The sequence below is a fragment of the Bos taurus genome, chromosome 13 (assembly GCF_002263795.3).
Source record: "Bos taurus isolate L1 Dominette 01449 registration number 42190680 breed Hereford chromosome 13, ARS-UCD2.0, whole genome shotgun sequence".
Lineage (NCBI taxonomy): Eukaryota > Metazoa > Chordata > Mammalia > Artiodactyla > Bovidae > Bos > Bos taurus.
In genome coordinates, this window is record NC_037340.1 from 76,929,420 (window position 1) to 76,946,308 (window position 16,889).

The 16,889-nt window shown below is 52.3% G+C and overlaps 1 protein-coding gene across 2 annotated transcripts in view; it reads right to left on the minus strand.

The window, feature by feature from the left end:
• The window catches only part of PREX1 (phosphatidylinositol-3,4,5-trisphosphate dependent Rac exchange factor 1), a 181,152-nt gene that overhangs the window by 88,806 nt on the left and 75,457 nt on the right, over positions 1–16,889 (minus strand). The window contains exons 2-4 of one of the 2 annotated variants that reach the window (XM_025001303.2): positions 16,697–16,768; positions 12,900–13,022; positions 4,431–4,535 (exon numbers count right to left, since the gene is read on the minus strand). In XM_025001303.2, the coding sequence (XP_024857071.1) occupies positions 4,431–4,535; positions 12,900–13,022; positions 16,697–16,768 (300 nt within the window). The remainder of the gene's footprint in view (positions 1–4,430; positions 4,536–12,899; positions 13,023–16,696; positions 16,769–16,889) is intronic. The other variant, XM_025001304.2, reaches the window with a different exon arrangement.

Sequence of the window (16,889 nt, forward strand, 5' to 3'; positions counted from 1 at the left end):
AGATGAGTGCACGTCATTCCTCTGCTCAAAGCCATCCCATGGTTTGCATCCCACTCAGACTAAAATTGAATATTCTATTGAAAGTACTGCCACATGCTCCAACCTGGACGAATGTCACAGACGTTCTGCGGAGCGAAAGAAGGCAGACACAAAAGCCTCCTTGTGACTCCATTCGTGGAACATTCTAGAACAGGCAAAACTAACCTTTCTTGAGAGAGCCTGGCACAGAGGTTACCTCTGGCTGCACAAAGGGGCATGACTGGGAAAGCGGATAGAGGAGGGCGCTTTCTGGAGTGACGGAAGGGTTCTAAATCTTGATCTCGGGGGTGGCTCCACGGGAGCACACATGTGGGAGAATTCGTTATGCTTTGAGTACGTACATTCACTGCACGTATGCTACATGGCAATAAAAAAAGCTTTCTAAAAATCTCAGATTCGTCCCATTGTCTAGATGTTCCTTCATTATCTGGTCTCTTTCAATCTTTCTCCTACCCCCGCTTCCTTCTCCTTTTCCTCTCAAACTCTCCAGTGCAGCCAACCGTGCCCTTCTTGCTATTCCTCAAACACACACGGGCCTCAGGACCTTGACCATTGCAGTGGAGAAGTGGAAACAGAAAGATGCAGATACCAGCAACAAAAAGCATCATCGGTCCTGAACGCTTAAGATGCTTGGGACAAAAGCGGGAATCAGTTGACCAATCTGTCCTGCCTCAGATTGAGAATACTTTCCCTCAAGATACCACTTGTCTTTCACTCTTAACTCTATCCAGGTCTCTGCTTAAATGTCACCTAAGATGCTGTTTATCCAAAGAACCATCTAAAATAGCAGCCGCCACCCAAAAACATCCTGTCGTCCTTAACTTACTTTATTCCCTGCAGAGGATTTAATGCCACATGACATACCATGGAAATCTCCCCTATGAGGATGGCCATTCCATGAGGCAGGGACTCTTCTTGCCTTGGTTTACTGTTGTATCCCCAGGACTTAGAATGATCCCGACCACATGTCAGGCAACTCAAAATGAAACTGGTGAATGAATAAGTGAATCCATTATCCCCATTTTACAGACAAGAAACTGAGGCACAGAAAGATGAACTCCCCGCCCCATTTCTCCGCTAGTGCACAGCACACCATGAATGGAAAGCAGATGGTGTCTGCTCCCAGTGCCTGAACATCCCATAATAGGCTCGAGACGGCTCTTCTGCAGGTGGCCAGAAGCTGGGAGATGCCAGCAAGGAGGGAAACAGATGGCGTGTGTCCTGGCACCCCACACCTCCTCCCCCTACCCAACCCGGCCCGGCCAGCTGTGCTAGGAAAAGGGCAGCCCAGCCACCAGGAAGACTGCAGGAGAGACAGGAAGGGGAAAAGAAGGGAGGCCCTTTTGTCCCAACACCCTGCAAACAACTTCCTGGCATCTTCCTGCTTCTCAAGACAGAGCTAAGCCCAGAAGGTGGGACTTGGGGAGTCCAGAGCCCAGGCAACTGGACCACTACTGAGTTTTGGGCCAATCACAGAAACATAGCCACATGTGTGACCTTACACGACCTGGCTTGACTTTGCTTTGTGCCCAGTCGCTTCTGAATATGAGTGGAGAAGTGGAAATGGAAAGATGCAGATACCAGCAACAAAAAGCATCATCGGTCCTGAACGCTTAAGATGCTTGGGACAAAAGCGGAAATCAGTTGACCAATCTGTCCTGCCTCAGATGCTCACTGGAACTGGGCCAAGCAACACCAACTCACTAGTGAAGGAAACATACGTCATGACTCAAAGCCTGGAAATACATTGTTGGAGACTGTGGACTAGGGCAAAGTGCAATTAAGAATTGTATTACATAGTTCAGCGCTCTGGGCACGTGGTTAAGACGCTTTATGCCAGCTCAGCTGACTGTTCTACTCTTGTGTGCTGAATCTCGTGTGTGCTTTCAGGCAATAAAATAGTATGGGGGCTTGGTGGGGGCTGGGGTGGCCTGTGACTGAATGAGCAGGGAATTCAGAGTCAAAAAATAAAGAGCCGAACCCATGAGAAGCACAATCATTTTTCAAGTGTGTACTCTCAGAAAGTCACTTAATATTTTGGAGTCATCAAAAAGACTTGCAGCAAAGTCTAGGCAGTGTCTCTGAATGAATTCTTCTTCCATAGCAAAGCAACTTTCAGCTAGGCACAGGGCTGCCCAGAACAAAACTTAGATTTCCCAGCCTCCCTTGCAGCTAGGTGTGGCCATGTGACTAAGTTCTGGCCAATGGGATGTGAGAAGAGCTGTGTGCAGCTTCCTATGGTGCCCATAGGAGGGGAGGGGCCAGCCCTTCTTCCCATCCGTCCTGCATCTTACTACCTGGAGTGTGGAAGTGGTGTGATGTCATCTTAGACCATATCAATGATGTGGGCATACACTGGGACACTGACCCATGACACTGGGGCCCCTTTAATTGTCTATTTCCACACTGTTAACACAGGAGGGAAATACAATGTCTACCTTGTTTAAAGGAGCTTCCCTTGTAGCTCAGTTGGTAAAGAATCTGCCTGCAATGGAGGAGACCTGGGTTCAGTTCCTGGGTTGGGAAGATCCCCTGGAGAAGGAAATGGCAACCCACTCTAGTATTCTTGCCTGGAGAATCCCATGTACAGAGAATCCTGGTGGGCTACAGTCCATGGGGTGGCAAGAGTCGGACACGACTGAGAGACTAAACCACCACCACTACCTTGTTTAAAGCACGATTTAGGATGTCTGCAAGGCAAGCAAATGTATCTCTCAACTCATACACAACAGATAGTGGCTGGTAAATTTCCAAGGCGGCTTCCCTGGTGACTCAGATGGTAAAGAATCCACCTGCAACACAGGAGACCTGGGTTCGATCCCCGGGTCAGGAAGATCCCCTGAAGAAGGGAATGGCTACCCACTCCAGTAGTCTTGCCTGGAGAATTCCACAGACCAGGAGTCTGACAGGCTACAGTCCATGGGGTCACAAAGAATCTGATACAACTAAGCCACTAACACTTTCACTTTTCACAAAGCTCCAAGGAGATACATGAGAACTTGTTTTATACACAAGTGAATTGTCCAATTATTGGGAAGACCATCATTGCTGTCTATAGTGGAAGCCAACTGTCCTTTAGGGATGCACCCCATCCTTAGGGCCTGCAGTGTGAGTAGAGTTGTTCCTACTCTCCAGGTCCAAATGTGACCAATCTGAGCACCAGCCCATCCCTGTCTACAGCAGTTGGTTCAGGGATTTGGTCTGGAGCCAAGCTGAGCCAATGAGACCTGGGTCCAACAGACCCAGGATTTTTGCAGGTACTATTAGAAGAGGAGCCCTCTTTTGGGTTTCCCTGATAGCTCAGTTGGTAAAGAGTCTACCGTCAATGCAGGAGACCCCGGTTCAATTCCTGGGTTGGGAAGATCCCCTGAAGAAGGGCTAGGCTACCCACTCCAGTATTCCTGGGCTTCCCTGGTGGCAACCCACTCCAGTATTCTTGCTTGGAGAATCCCCATGGACAGAGGATCCGCTCTGGCGGGCTACAGTCCATGGGGTCGCAAAGAGTTGGACACGACTGAGCCCTCTTCATCCTGGAGTTGCTCGGCTATGAGAGGTACTGGCACGGAGCTGCTGGAGGCCACGTTGCCACCTCATGAGGAGAGCCTGCCTGGCAACGGACCAAGGTGAGAAAAGCAGAATCCAGAGACACTGCTGGGGGTGTCACTGCAACACCCAGACTCTGCTGTACCTGCAGCCCTCTTAGGTCTTAAACTTCCAGAGGAGTGAACTAGTCATTTTTTTTCCGTAAGCCAATTTTAACGAGATTTTCTTCCACTTACAGTGAATAATCCTAATAATCCAATTGGGGCTTTCCTGATAGCTCAGATGGTAAAGAATCTGCCTGCAATGCAGGAGACCTGGGTTCGACCCCTGGGTCGGGAAGATCCCCTGAAGAAGGAAATGGCAGCCCACTGAAGTATTCTCGCCGGTGGAATCCCATGGACAGAGGAGACAGGCAGGCTACAGTCCATAGGGTCACGAAGAGTTGGACATGACTTAGCAACTAACACACACACACAATAATATAATTACTACTACTATTGTTATCAGTTTTATCAGGATCATTACTTTAGACCAGGAATTGGTCAATTTGGCCCTACGGCCAACCCAGTCCCCCATATCTCTCTTGATAAATAAAGTTTGGTTGGAACACAGCTCATTTCTTCATATGACTTATGGCTGCTCTCACACTATAGTAGCAGGGTAGAGTTGTTGCGACAGAGGCTGTAAGACCCACAAAGGCGAAAGTGAGTCACCATTAGGCCTTCACAGAGAAGGTCCCTGCTGCACCCAGACCGCCCTGGCCGAGGAGGGGTCAGGCGGCGTGGGTCTGTGTGGACCTGCAGGGCTGAGGCAGAGAGGACGGGGCGCTGGGGCTGCGACTGACTTACCAGAAGGAAAGCGCGCACGGCGGGGATCTTGTTCAGCTCCACAAGCAGCCGCAGGGCCTTCTCGTGGTTGCTGCAGTACTCCTCATACACGCAGAACTTGTCCTTCTGCAAGACAAGGACAGAGCCTGTGGGGAACAGCTCACAGCAGGAAGGCAGATGCTCGGAGATGTGCGGGGCCTGGGACGAAAGGACAACTCCAGACCCTGAGAGATACCCAGCAGGCGGGGTTTCAGCTGAAGGAGCTCCCACTGACCTCCCACCTCCACTCTCGCCCCAGTTCTGCACCCAGCGACCTCCCAGGCAGCAGCATGGCCCAGAGTCAAGGATACGGGCTCAAGCCAGGCAGACTGGACTTGCACCCTGGCTCTGTATTTCCAGCTGTGAACTGGGGCAAGCTAGCTGACCTCTCTGTGCCTTGGTTTCCTCATCTGTTAAGGTGGAATTAATTACAGTCCCTAGCTCATGGTGTTCTGTTAAATGATTTAAAAGGTACGGTTTCACCATACAGTGAGTGCTCAATAAATGTCTTTACAATCAAAACGCAAATCAGATTGTACCACACCAGGGCTTAAAACCCTGCAGTGGTGTCCTGTTACACTAGGAATGAAACCCAACACTTCACTATAGCCTTCAAGGGTCAGCCAATGTGACCCTGCCTTTCTCACTGGCCGGCTATCTGCTCCTTAGATTTGCCAAGCCTGTTTCTACCTCTCAGCCTTTGCGCTTGTCTTCTTTCTGCCTGGAACACTCTTGCCCAAAGCCTGGCGACTCTGCACCATTGGGGTCGCAAGTCAAATGCCACCTCCTCAAATGATACCTGGACCATCCTGGCTAAAGTGGCCACCCAAGTGTTCTCTATCACTCCTCCATGGCCATCTTTCTTTTCTTTGTAGCATTCCCACCTGAGAATTATCTGTTCATCATCTGTCCTCTCCCACTTGACCATCGGCTCCCTGAAGGCAGTGACCACATCCTCTAGTTCACTGAGAGGTCCCCAGGTACCAGCACAGTGTCTGGCACACAGTAGGCCCGCAGTGAACACTTAATGAATGAACTCACACACCTGCTATGCACAATGCCCTATGTATATGAACCACAAGAGTCTATATAAGACTCAGGAATTTGGGAGAACACGTAGATCTCTGGTTGCTGCCATGCAGCAGTGGCATTGCTGAGACGGGGGATAGCTCTCTTGACCTCCAGAAGTCCCTGAGCCCAGAGCTAGGTTCTTTACAGGCTAGAGGTCACCTGTGGGTCAGCAGGTCTGTAACCATCAGTCAGGGTTTCTGGGACTGGAGCGGCCAGGAGCCGTCTTCGCAGGAAGCTCTCCACCGAGCAGTCAGTTCCCAAAGGCTTAAAGAATACCTCCTCCCATCCCGCCAAACCCCAAACAAGGATGTCCTGGGGAAGGCCACAGGACAGGAAGGGCTGACGGGTCTTGACCTCGGGCTGGGGGGTGGCTGGGAGACCCCAAGAAGCTTAGGAAGGAAGAGGTGGGTCTGCAAGGTAAGCAACTCGTCTTGTTTCTAAATAAGCCCCAGTCATCCTGCCAGTGGGCGGAGGTTTCGGAATCAGTAAGCTCCCTCTGGGGCTCCGTGTGCACCATCTGAGCTGATTGAGGGGTCAGGACCGGCCACCCTACGCTCTCCCGGAATGCGGGCAGACTCACTCGCATCTCACAATCCCCTGACACGCGGACGACTGTATTCAACGCCTCACATATGGGAAACCAAGGAAAGGCTGGTTTCCAGGGCCTCACCCCTAGGGAAGCGGCAGAACCGGATTCAACCTCTCTAAACCCCCATACTGATGTCCAGCTCTACAGCCAAGAGCCTACAGGCTCTGCTATTAGTACAGCCCCAAGGCACGACAGCGAAGCCTTGGTGGCCACCACCAGCATCGGCCTCCAAGGGCAAGCCCAGGTTCTACAACCAGACCACCCAGGTTCACAGCCCAGCTTCCCAGCTCTGTGACCTCGTAAAATTTCAGAGCCTCTGCATTCGTGCCTATAAATTATCGACAGTGATGACCTCCCGGTAATAAGGTTGTTGTGAGGGTCATCAGGTGAATTTATAGTTAATGTGTAAAAGAGTGTCCAGTAAGGGCTCCTTGACTATCAACCACCACTATCATTGCTGTTGTTGACGCTGCTATGATGACTATTGCTATTATTTCTGCAAATTCACTATCCCATTAGTGAACCCATCTATACTATGACAGGCGGGGCAGTGGATGGGCAGGTTTTGATGGCAGAAAAGAGACAGGCAGAGTCAGGAGGAAGACAGTGAAGTGGACTCGTAGGTCTGGGGTGGGGCGCCAAGGAAGGCACCAGGCGGATTGTGTGAAATATGGGGACTCCTGCCCGCCAGCAGGTCTGCTGTCTCATTTTGGCACTGTCCATCTCCCCACAACCACCCCCTGGACTAGGATCTCCTTGGAGGCAGGGTTTGCCCCTGCTGAGGTCACGGCTGCGATGCCAGGGAGGACGGAAGTCCCAGACGGAGAAGAGATGACTACTTGATGAATGAAGTGAGGGCACAGCCGGGGGAGCTGTGTAGTGGCCAGGACCCTCACCCCAGCCTCACTCTGCTTCTAGTCCACCACAGCACAGCCTCAGCTCATGGTCAGCCCGCATGTTGTCTCACCCACCCAGCACCCAGGGCCCCTGGCTCTGGTCTCAGGCCCCAGTGTTTCCCCCGGGCACCTGCCTCCTACACTCTGACCCCACTGACTCGACTGCACCCCCAGGCACCAGGGGTGAGCACGTGGCCCAGGCCAAATCAGTCAAACAGCTCCCAGTCCTGGCAGCAGTGGTCACATGACCCAAGTCCCGGAGAGCCCTCAAGGACTCACGTTGGAATTATTGCGAAGAGAAGCTGCCTTTGAACTTTTGTTTCTAAGTGAGCAGACTGTCACCCTGAAAGTGCCGAGGACCATCTCTGCCACCACTCCAAGAAATAAAAGCAAAACAGAGGAAAGCAGAGCCTAAAGATAAACACCACGTTCTGAAAACATCACATGGGATCCTGGATCCAGCTATACCTGATGTCAACCGACACTGACTATGTCATTTGTATAAGCCAATTAAGTCCTTTCGTTGTTGTTTTCGTCACTTGCAGTGAAGACAGTCCTAATATACGCACATTCTAAAAGGGGAAGAAAATTTAAAAATGGATCCAAGCCTGGTGAGATGACACAGTCTCCCTGTTCATCTCTATCTGCACCGTGAAGGGCCTGGACCAAAAAGCACAGCCCAGATCTGTTCATCTTCACATGCCAACCCCAATCAATAAGGAATGCTGGCTGCAACACTAGTGAGAAGAACTCTGGAGCCCCCTGGAGAATGCTGTTATTGATTAGTGATGTCTGCCATGGATGCATGAAAGGGGAGTAAGTGGGAAGATCTCCATGGGTTCATCATTCCTCATTCCCTGAGCCCCTTCTCTGACACACTCTCATCCTCTCCTTCCATACTGAAAAGGGCAGGGGACCAAGGTTTGAGGCTCGGAGAAGTTAAATTTAGCAACTGACAACATCCCCTCTTCAAAACCATGCCGAGTTTCATCACTCCCATCTCCGTTTACGGAGCCCAATCCCAGCTGCATCTCAGGCTCAAGACGCAACAAATGTGCAAATGCTGCCTTTGACAATGAAGAGGCCAAGCGTTCCGTTTCCTCCTAGGGGCCCCACATGGGGCTTGGATTGTTTGGCCAGGAGGAAACGGACACACAGTTGTGGACACACAGATGTGGGAGGTGGGGAGCACGTGGCTGGGGGTTTGGGCTGTGAAGGAAGAGAAGGGGACGGCTGCCCATTGGAGACAGCTGGGGGAGAGGGTCGAGCCCCCAGGGAGGGCTCAAGGGTCGTCAGCAGCGGTGGCTGCTGTCCACAGTGCCCGGGGGTGGGGAGGGGGGTTACTAGCTGCACGGAGACCATCTGCTCCCAACCACACTTCACACTCACAAAGACTGAGACTCGGAGAAGGGAAGGAGCCGGCCATGCAGACACCTCTGGTGGGAAGAGGACTGTGATATTCAGCACCTCACAGAGGCCTTCCCTGACCAGGATGGCCAGATAAAACACAAGACACTGAGCTGAGTGCCCTCAGATAAACCATGAATCTGTTCTAGGATAAGTATGTACCAAACACTGTATGAGACACGTGCTGCATGCGTGCTCAGTTGCTCAGTCGTGTGCAACTCTTTGCAACCCCATGGACTGTAGCCCCCCAGGCTCCTCTGTCCATGGGATTTTCCAGGCAAGGATACTGGCTTGGGTTGCCATTTCCTTCTCCAGGGGATCTTCCCAACCCAGGGATCAAAGCCACATCTCCTGCATTAGCAGGCAGATTCTTCACCACCGAGCTACCTGGGAAGCCCATATGAAGCATACTTACATTAAAATATAATCTGCTGTTTACCTGAAATCCAAATTTATCTCACCCCTCCTAAGGTGTTTTCATTTGCCCAATCTAGCAACCCTATTCCTGACTGCCAACTTTCATACAACCTCAAGGAGAGTTACTCCTCACACAAGGCATCGTGTATTCTTCACAAATCCACATCCCTGTCTGCAGTGACATCCTCTCTCAACTGAAGGACCCTCCACGTCTTCGGCCTAAGAGCCTCATGGCAGCAAAAGGCAAGTCTGTCTTATTTAGGGCACCAACTTCAGGGCCAAGAACAGTGGCTGGCGCACAGTAGGTGCTTAATGATACTATTAAGAGACTTTATCATGTAGAACGGTGAAAAACACAAGACTCAGAATCAGACAACTGGCTCAAATCCCAGCTCCAACACTTACTGGCTGGGTAAGCTTGCACACTGACTTAAGCCTCTCTGGGCCTCAGTTTCTGCACCTGTAAAGTGGGTATAATAATAGCACCCACGGTTAAAGGTTGTTGTGATGTTGTAATGAATTAATATACATAAAGCACTCAGAACAACACCTGGGACAGAGAAAGTTGACTGAATGCTAGTTTGTGATCATCTCAGTAGCTGGGGGTTGGGCCTGGGGTGAGGGGGTGATGGAGTTCCCCGCCATCCACTGACTGGGCGGCAGGGGTGGGCTGGTCTGTAAGCCAGGGCCCTTCATGGGGTCTGAGATGCCCCTTCCTTGACCGCAGAGCTCTGTTCCCAATCACCACCTACCATCCTTGTGCGGTCCTGCTGGCCTGGGTGTTCCCTCCCTTTGGGGTCCTCAGGGATGCGGTGGTAGGCGTGCCCCATCCGTACATCCCTCCCTGAGGACCATCCTCAGTCTGACAACCACCTGGCCTGCCTGAGGCTGTCCACCCACTCCCCAGGACGGCCCCCATCCAACAGGGGTGCAGAAGCCCCATTCCCTCATGGCAATTTGGGGTGACCTGAAGGAAGAGGCACCCCCAGTTCCAGCATTCCCCCAACCCTGGATGGGGTCAGGCCGAGTGGAGACTGCAACCTTCTTCTTGAACTGCTTCCAACAAGGCCCCCTGCACACAGGCCTCGGGCTTCCGGAAACCCAACCTACAGCAGTGGCCCCTTTTAAAAGAATTCAGCGGCATCCTCTGCGAGCATGGGGGACGCGGGGTGACGACGGCAATATTTTAATGAAAAGGATGAGTTTAAGTTAAAAACTCCGAATCACCCACTGAGAAAGCAGACTCCGCTTTCAGCTGTTTCAGTAACTTCAAGGGAGGGTCTCAGCAAGCTGTGGGGCACCAAAGCCAGCCTGATGCTGTTCACCTGCTGCTGCTGCTGTTGCTGCTACTGCTAAGTCTCTTCAGTCGTGTCCGACTTTATGCAACCCATAGACGGCAGCCCATCAGGCTCCTCTGTCCCTGGGATTCTCCAGGCAAGAACACTGGAGTGGGTTGCCATTTCCTTCTCCAACTGTTCACCTGAGCAGGCATCAGCTCAGAGTCGCAGGTGGGCAGAAGTTTCTGGAAGGAATGCCGTAACACAGCTTGGCTTCTACTGCATTTATTTTTAATAGTGAGAGACACTCACTTTCCAAACCCAGTAATGATGCAAATTTCCCTCGTAAATAAGTGTGTTTGGCTCCCCACAAAGGCCTGAACATCCACTGCCAACACGTCAGGGTTCTGAGGATAAACACTGCCGCCACGATCGTCCAGTTCGCTGAGGCCACGCGACGAGGGCTGCAGGGTGCGCACGGGAGGGCACGGAGAGGGCTGCATCCTGGGCTCCAAACTCCCCACCTTCCTTCCTCCAGCCATCCCCACATCTCTGAGCAAATGAGCCCCGGTGGGGACTCACGATCCAGAGACCTCGCTGGCTGGTCCGTTAAACCTGCTTACCATGCCTCTGCAGCTCAGGCAGAGAAGTCGGGGGACCCAGGGAGCCTGGGGTTAGTGGCAAGCTGGATAATGCACCTTGAGGATCCCTTCCCCGCCCTCAGCTCAAGTATGGACTGTTCCACTTCCAGCTCAGATGCCATCCCTTCAGAGGCCTTCCCAACAATGCCACTGCCTCCTGGAAGCCTTCCCTGGTCCCTCAGCTGGGATAACACCCACAGCTGACACTCACACCAGTCCAGATTTCAGTGCTTCACTCAAATTAACTCATTTCACCCTCATGACGGTACCCCACGGCAGGTACTATCATCACCCCCGTTTTACAGAGTCAGAGATTGCGGCCCAGAGAGGTGAAGTGACTTGCCCAAAGCCACTCAGCTTTTCAGTAGAACAGGGAATCAAACCGAAGCAGTCTGGCTCCGAAGCAATGGGGGTTCACTCCTTCCTCTGAACCTAAATGGAAGACTGCCCCCCATCCTTTTTATTTTCCTATTCAGGATACGTGTCCTGGGGAGTTCCCTGGCAGTCCAGTGTTTAGGATTCTGTGCTTTCACTGCTGAGGCCGGGGTTCCATCCCTGGTCAAGGAACTAAGATTTGCAAGCCACAAGGAGCAGCCAAAAAATAAAAAAATAAATAAACAAGTAAAAGACATGTGTCTTGAACCAGTACTGCCGCTTGCCCCTCTCACCACCCGTATGGACGCCACCCTGCCCAAGGGCACCAGTGTCTCACACGTGCAATGACCTCCTCCTGGTCTCCCCGCCTCCCCCGCCCCTCCAGGCCTCTCCCTTGCAGCGGCCCCAAGAGCAGATCACGTCCCTGCCCTGCTGCTCGCCCTCCCTGAGTACCCGGCTCACCTGTGCCCCATCTCTCTCTCATGTTCATCCAATTTCAAACACTGAGGAATGGTGGCCACGTGGACAGCTAACATCCAGCATTTAGTGAGCACTTCCCGGTGTGCTGCTCTGAGCCCTCTCCTCCCTTATGTTAACAAACCTGATCCTCAACAACATCACGGGTCAGGTCTAGTTTTATACCCATTCTACAGGTGAGGACATTGAGGCACAGACAGGTTAAAACAACCTGCAGAGGCTAACGTCGCCCATGAGCAGCCCGGCTCTGCCCTCCTCGTCTCGGACCATCCGGATGTGACACCCTGGAGAAGGGAGTTAGCGACGATGACAGTGACAATGGAAGTAAGCACCAACATGGACTAAGTCCCTGCTCCAGGCCAAAGTCTCTCATCTCATTTCTGCTAACACTTGAGGCAGGATAAGCCTCTGTTGTGGGGACCGTCCTGTGGGTTATGGGCTAATTGGTGGCATGGCTGGCCTCCCCGTACTAGAAGCCAGTAGCATGGCTCCCCTCCCCGAGCTGGGACAACCAGAAGTGTACCCAGATGTGGCCAAACATCCCCCTGGGGGCAAAATCATCCCCTGGTTGAGAACCGCTGCCCTAGGCTACACATTTGATCATTTTACCTCTTTGAGTCTTTCCATCGACCCAAGGAGGCATCATTATCCCTACCTGTCAATCAGAGGAGGAAACTGAGGCTAGGGGAACAGAGGAGTTTGGCCCAGGCCTCTGCCCACGAGTCCAGGGCGGGTTTCCTCCTGGCGAGGAGGGTCCTGGGCGGCACAGGACGAGCAGGTGTGGAAAAGCAGGTGCCTCCTGCGGGCTAAGCCCCACCGTCTTCCTCCAGCCACCCCCACCCCAATTCTAAGTGACTTGGGAAGACAGTGGCCATGACAACGAGACGCAGCCTCCCTGTCCGGCAGTCCCAGTGGGCGCCCAGGGGTCAGACACCCTCGCCGGCCAGTGGGTGGCCCAGCGGGGACTCAAACACCGGTGGGTCTGACCCAAGTCCATCCCGGGGCCCCGCCAAGCCAGGAGGCCACAGGAACCCCAGAATGCAGTCATTCAGCCAAGAGCTCTGAGGGAAGGGGGACCACCTCCAGGTGACACCGAAGGGAGGGGAGCCAGCAAGTAAGACCCTTGGTCCGCTGGGTTCGACACTCCGCCCACTGTTGCAGGGACAGAGGTTGGGCCCGCCTGCCCACCAGCCTCTCCATCACCCAGACAGGCCTGCAAGTGAAACCGGTCAAGGGGACCCAGGGAGAAGCCCATTCCCTAAAGCTACAGGCTCCGACAGGGGCTGGGGCACTGTACTCACGAATTTTAAGAACACATTCCCAAGTTCGTGCTGAGACTGAGGCTCCGGATGCAAGCAAAACTCCAAGGCCTCCAGGAAATCCTTATGAACCTCCAGGATGTCTTCGATGTTTGAGAACAGGATCTGCGAGGGGAACACGAGGCCCAGGGACAGCATCAATCCAGGCTCAGAGGGAGAGCGAAATGAAGCCTTAAAAAGTACATAACCCCCCAGTGCAGGCGAGGAGGGCACAGGGAAATGGGCTCACAGAAATCATGGTAATAACAAAAGTACTGCCAACATTCACCAAGCCGGACTAACGCCTAATCCTGCGCTAAGAAGTTCATATGCGTTTATCGCATCTAATCCTCAGTATAACTCCATGAGGCAGGAACGATTCTCATCCCTAGTTCACAGATGAAGAACAGAGGCTCAGAGAAAATTATTAACTTTCCCAAGGTCATGCAGTCCAGTGAAGCAGCAGACAGACATGAACTTCACACTCGGCGTGCGGAAGATCACGTACTGAGAATTCATCAGTCTAAGACACACGCCTGCTATGTCCAACCGTAGGACTGATTTTTTTAAATGGTGAAGGTAGTTCCAGACACCAATTAAAACGATGTGATAAAAGAAAATACTATAGGGAAGGAAGATCAAAATGCCGCTTAAACCCTCACAAACCATACAAGAGTGTTTGTTTCCCCCAGAAGAACCTATAAAGTTTGAAATGCACAGTCTGGCCCGGCAAGTCTGTATGTTAGAATTGAACCTTTTGATCAGTCATTTCCAACCAGGGACAGTTTTGCCTCCTGGGGGACATTTGCCAATGTATGGGGGCATTTTCGATTGTGACGAACTCAGCTGTAACAAATCAGGACGCTCCTAGTGTCTGAAAGGTAGAGGTCAGGGATGCAGCTGAATATTCTACGAGACAGACACAGAACAGCCCCCTTGAGGGCAAAGGGGGCCAGCCCAACATGTTCACTGCACCAAGGTTGAGAACTGGGTGGACGGCCAAGACCATATACGGCAGCTTTACCTGCAGTAGCAGAAGACCGGAGGAAAGCTAAGCATGCATTGAAGGGGACTTGTGAAATAGTTAAACAGCTGGACTGGTTATATTTAAATACATCCCATATTCTGAAATACTCTGAGCCTGTGAAAAGAACCTGCAGGTTATCTGGAGCCCTGGAATGATCCTTAATTGCATACTGTTAAGTGGGGGCTCAGGGCAGGGGGCATCATGGTGCCACCTGGAATTCCAGTATGGATCCATCTGTGTAAGGTAACACACACGCAAAGGCCACTCTGCTCTGCGCTGGCAGAAGCAGAGACCCCTGGCAATAACACCAACTGGGAACCAACAAGGCCTCTAAGAACAACTAAGGGAGAATTTCCACTGACTCTAGGCCGTTTGAACCGTGAAATTCCTTTCTCTGCCTTTTTTTTTTTAAAAAAAACAGGTGCATTTTTCATTTAATTTTGAAGAAGACATTCACAGGGTTCAAAAATCAAAATATTATAGGAACATAAAGGTCCTTTTGAGCACCCCAATAAATACAACGCCACGTCCCTCTTCTCCCACTTCCCACCCGCAGCAGCTAGCAGCCCAGGTCACCAGTCACTGCGGCTTACAGCTCCCTCCAGGGTTTCTTCCACAGTCATTCCTTCAGGGAGTACTAACTGAGCCCCTACTGTGCGCCAGTTTTCCAGGAGACAAGAAGCCTCAGGACAAAAGTAAATCAGGAAGGGAATCCCAGGGTGGGGCAGGAGGAGGAGTTTGCACGTTTAAACACAGAGGGCCAAGGACAGCCGCTCTGAAAAGGTGCTACTGGAGTCAAGGCCCTGAGGAATGAAGACCAACCCCATACACCCTGCAAAGGCAGCAGACAGTCTGTAGAGGCCTGAGGGTGGGCAGCGAGGGCCAAGGGGCAGGAGACCACGCGTCAAAGCGGAAGTCCCAGAGGGCCAGAGGCCCTCTTCCTCCTCGGCCTTATCCTGGGGGACACTGCTCACATGAAGTGGCTGGAAGAATCACTCGCACTGTTGGGTTATTCTTCTCTTTCTTGTTCTGTCCAGCTCACATGGTTGAATGTGTTTAAAGACCCATAGGATACACCCTATTCTTACACTCACGTCAAGGAACGGCTGCAGAATTTCAAAATAAGTTTATCTGTCTCCTGAGCATACACCCCAAAGAAATGAGAGCCTGTGTCCCCCCAAAGACAGATGAGAACAGTCATCACAGCCAAAAACTGGAAATTGCACACATAGCCACCGCAAGAAGAATGAATGAGTCAACAGTGGTGCATTCGTACTATGGATTACTATGCAGCAATGAACAGCAGTGACTCCCAGCTACACCAAACAACAAGGGCAAGTCTCACAGACATGACAGTGAACAAAAGATGCCAGGCTCCACAAAGGGATCGTTTTTATACACGGTTAGAGAAAAGGCAAAGGCAACCAACGCAGCCAGAAGTCAGTGCTTGTCTTTGCGGAGGAGGCATGTACTGAGGAGCTACACTCAGGATTGGACCCTTTGCTTTATATGAATTATACCTCATAAAAAAGGTCATTTTTTCAAACTGCAATAAATTACAATTCTTAATTATAATGCATACTGTTAAGATGTAATAAATAAACGTGCTCAGTCATTCCAGTCGTGCCCTCTTTGCAATGCTGTGGACTGTAGCCTGCCAGGTTCCTCAGCCCATAGGACTCTCCAAGCAAGAATACAGGAGGGGGTAGCCATTCCCTCCTCCAGGGAGCCACAGATTGAACCTGAGTCTCCTGCGCCTCCTGCCTTGCAGGGAGATTCTTTACCCACTGAGCCACCAGGGAAGCCAATAAATAAACAGACTGTAATAAATAGACTAATGAACAGCAGGGACTCAGTAAATATTTGCTTTCTGAATGAATGCATAAAAGGTTCAATGCCAGCCCTACCAGGAACCAGCCATGCACTGACCCTGCATAGGTCTCTTTACATCTCTGAGTCTCAGCTTTCTCATCCAAAATACTCAACTCAGAATTATCAGTGTACAAGGTACAAGGCGGCTATCAACCTCGGACGTATGCAGAGGGATGTCCAGTGTGACCAAGCCCTTTATGAGCTGTACATGCTGGGCACAGCTGACTCCCACCCTGCCCCAGCTCCCCATCTCTCCAGACACCAGGACCCCAGAGCCCCAAAGGGCTGGAGGCGGCTTCTCAGAGAGTGAGATCACACTGGAAAGCCAGGCCTGGGGACCTCTGGGGCCCTTACTGAGCACACAGAAGGCCTATTGACTTCCTCCTGAAATTCCCCAGAGCCACAGCCAAGATGAAGCCTGGACCCAGTTACTCATCCACTCTGCCTCGCACTTAACGCCCAGTGCAGGGCAGGGGCCTGGGCTGCCACGAGGGCAGCTGGAGGTGCCAGGCTCCCAGGGGCGCTTGGGAAGGGATTTTCCACTGGCACCAAGCCAGGGGCCCCCGCGCAAGGAGGCTGGGACACAGGATGGTTGTACTGAGCAAGGGGAGAAAAATCCTGAGCTGGGAGTGGGGGCCTGAGGCCGAGCCCTCCTCACAGAGCCCCAGCATGGTCCGCTCACGGGACCCAGGGGCCTCTGGGGACCACAGGGAGCAAGCGGGGTGGGGGAGGGCAGAGCCAGCTGCCCGCGGGGTAGACACACCCACCCCCACCCCGGCGCCCCCTCCGAGCATCACCCGGTGGACCAAACCCACCCCCACCCCCACACCCCCTCGGAGCATCACCCGGGGGAACAAGGCAGCTCTGCTCAGCAGGGACAGCAGGGGCCCCGGACCCTCACCTTGACGTTCTCCTCCGTCAGGCCCTTCTCCACCGAGTCTGCCGCATTCTGCCGGATGCGATGCAGGAATGCCTGGAAGACAGAAACAAGGAGAGGTGAGCTTCCACGCTGCCAGTCCCCTGGAGGCAGCACAAAAGGAAGGTCAGGAGTTCAAGCGCCAACGCAGCCCTAGACACAGGCGGGAAAGAAGCAA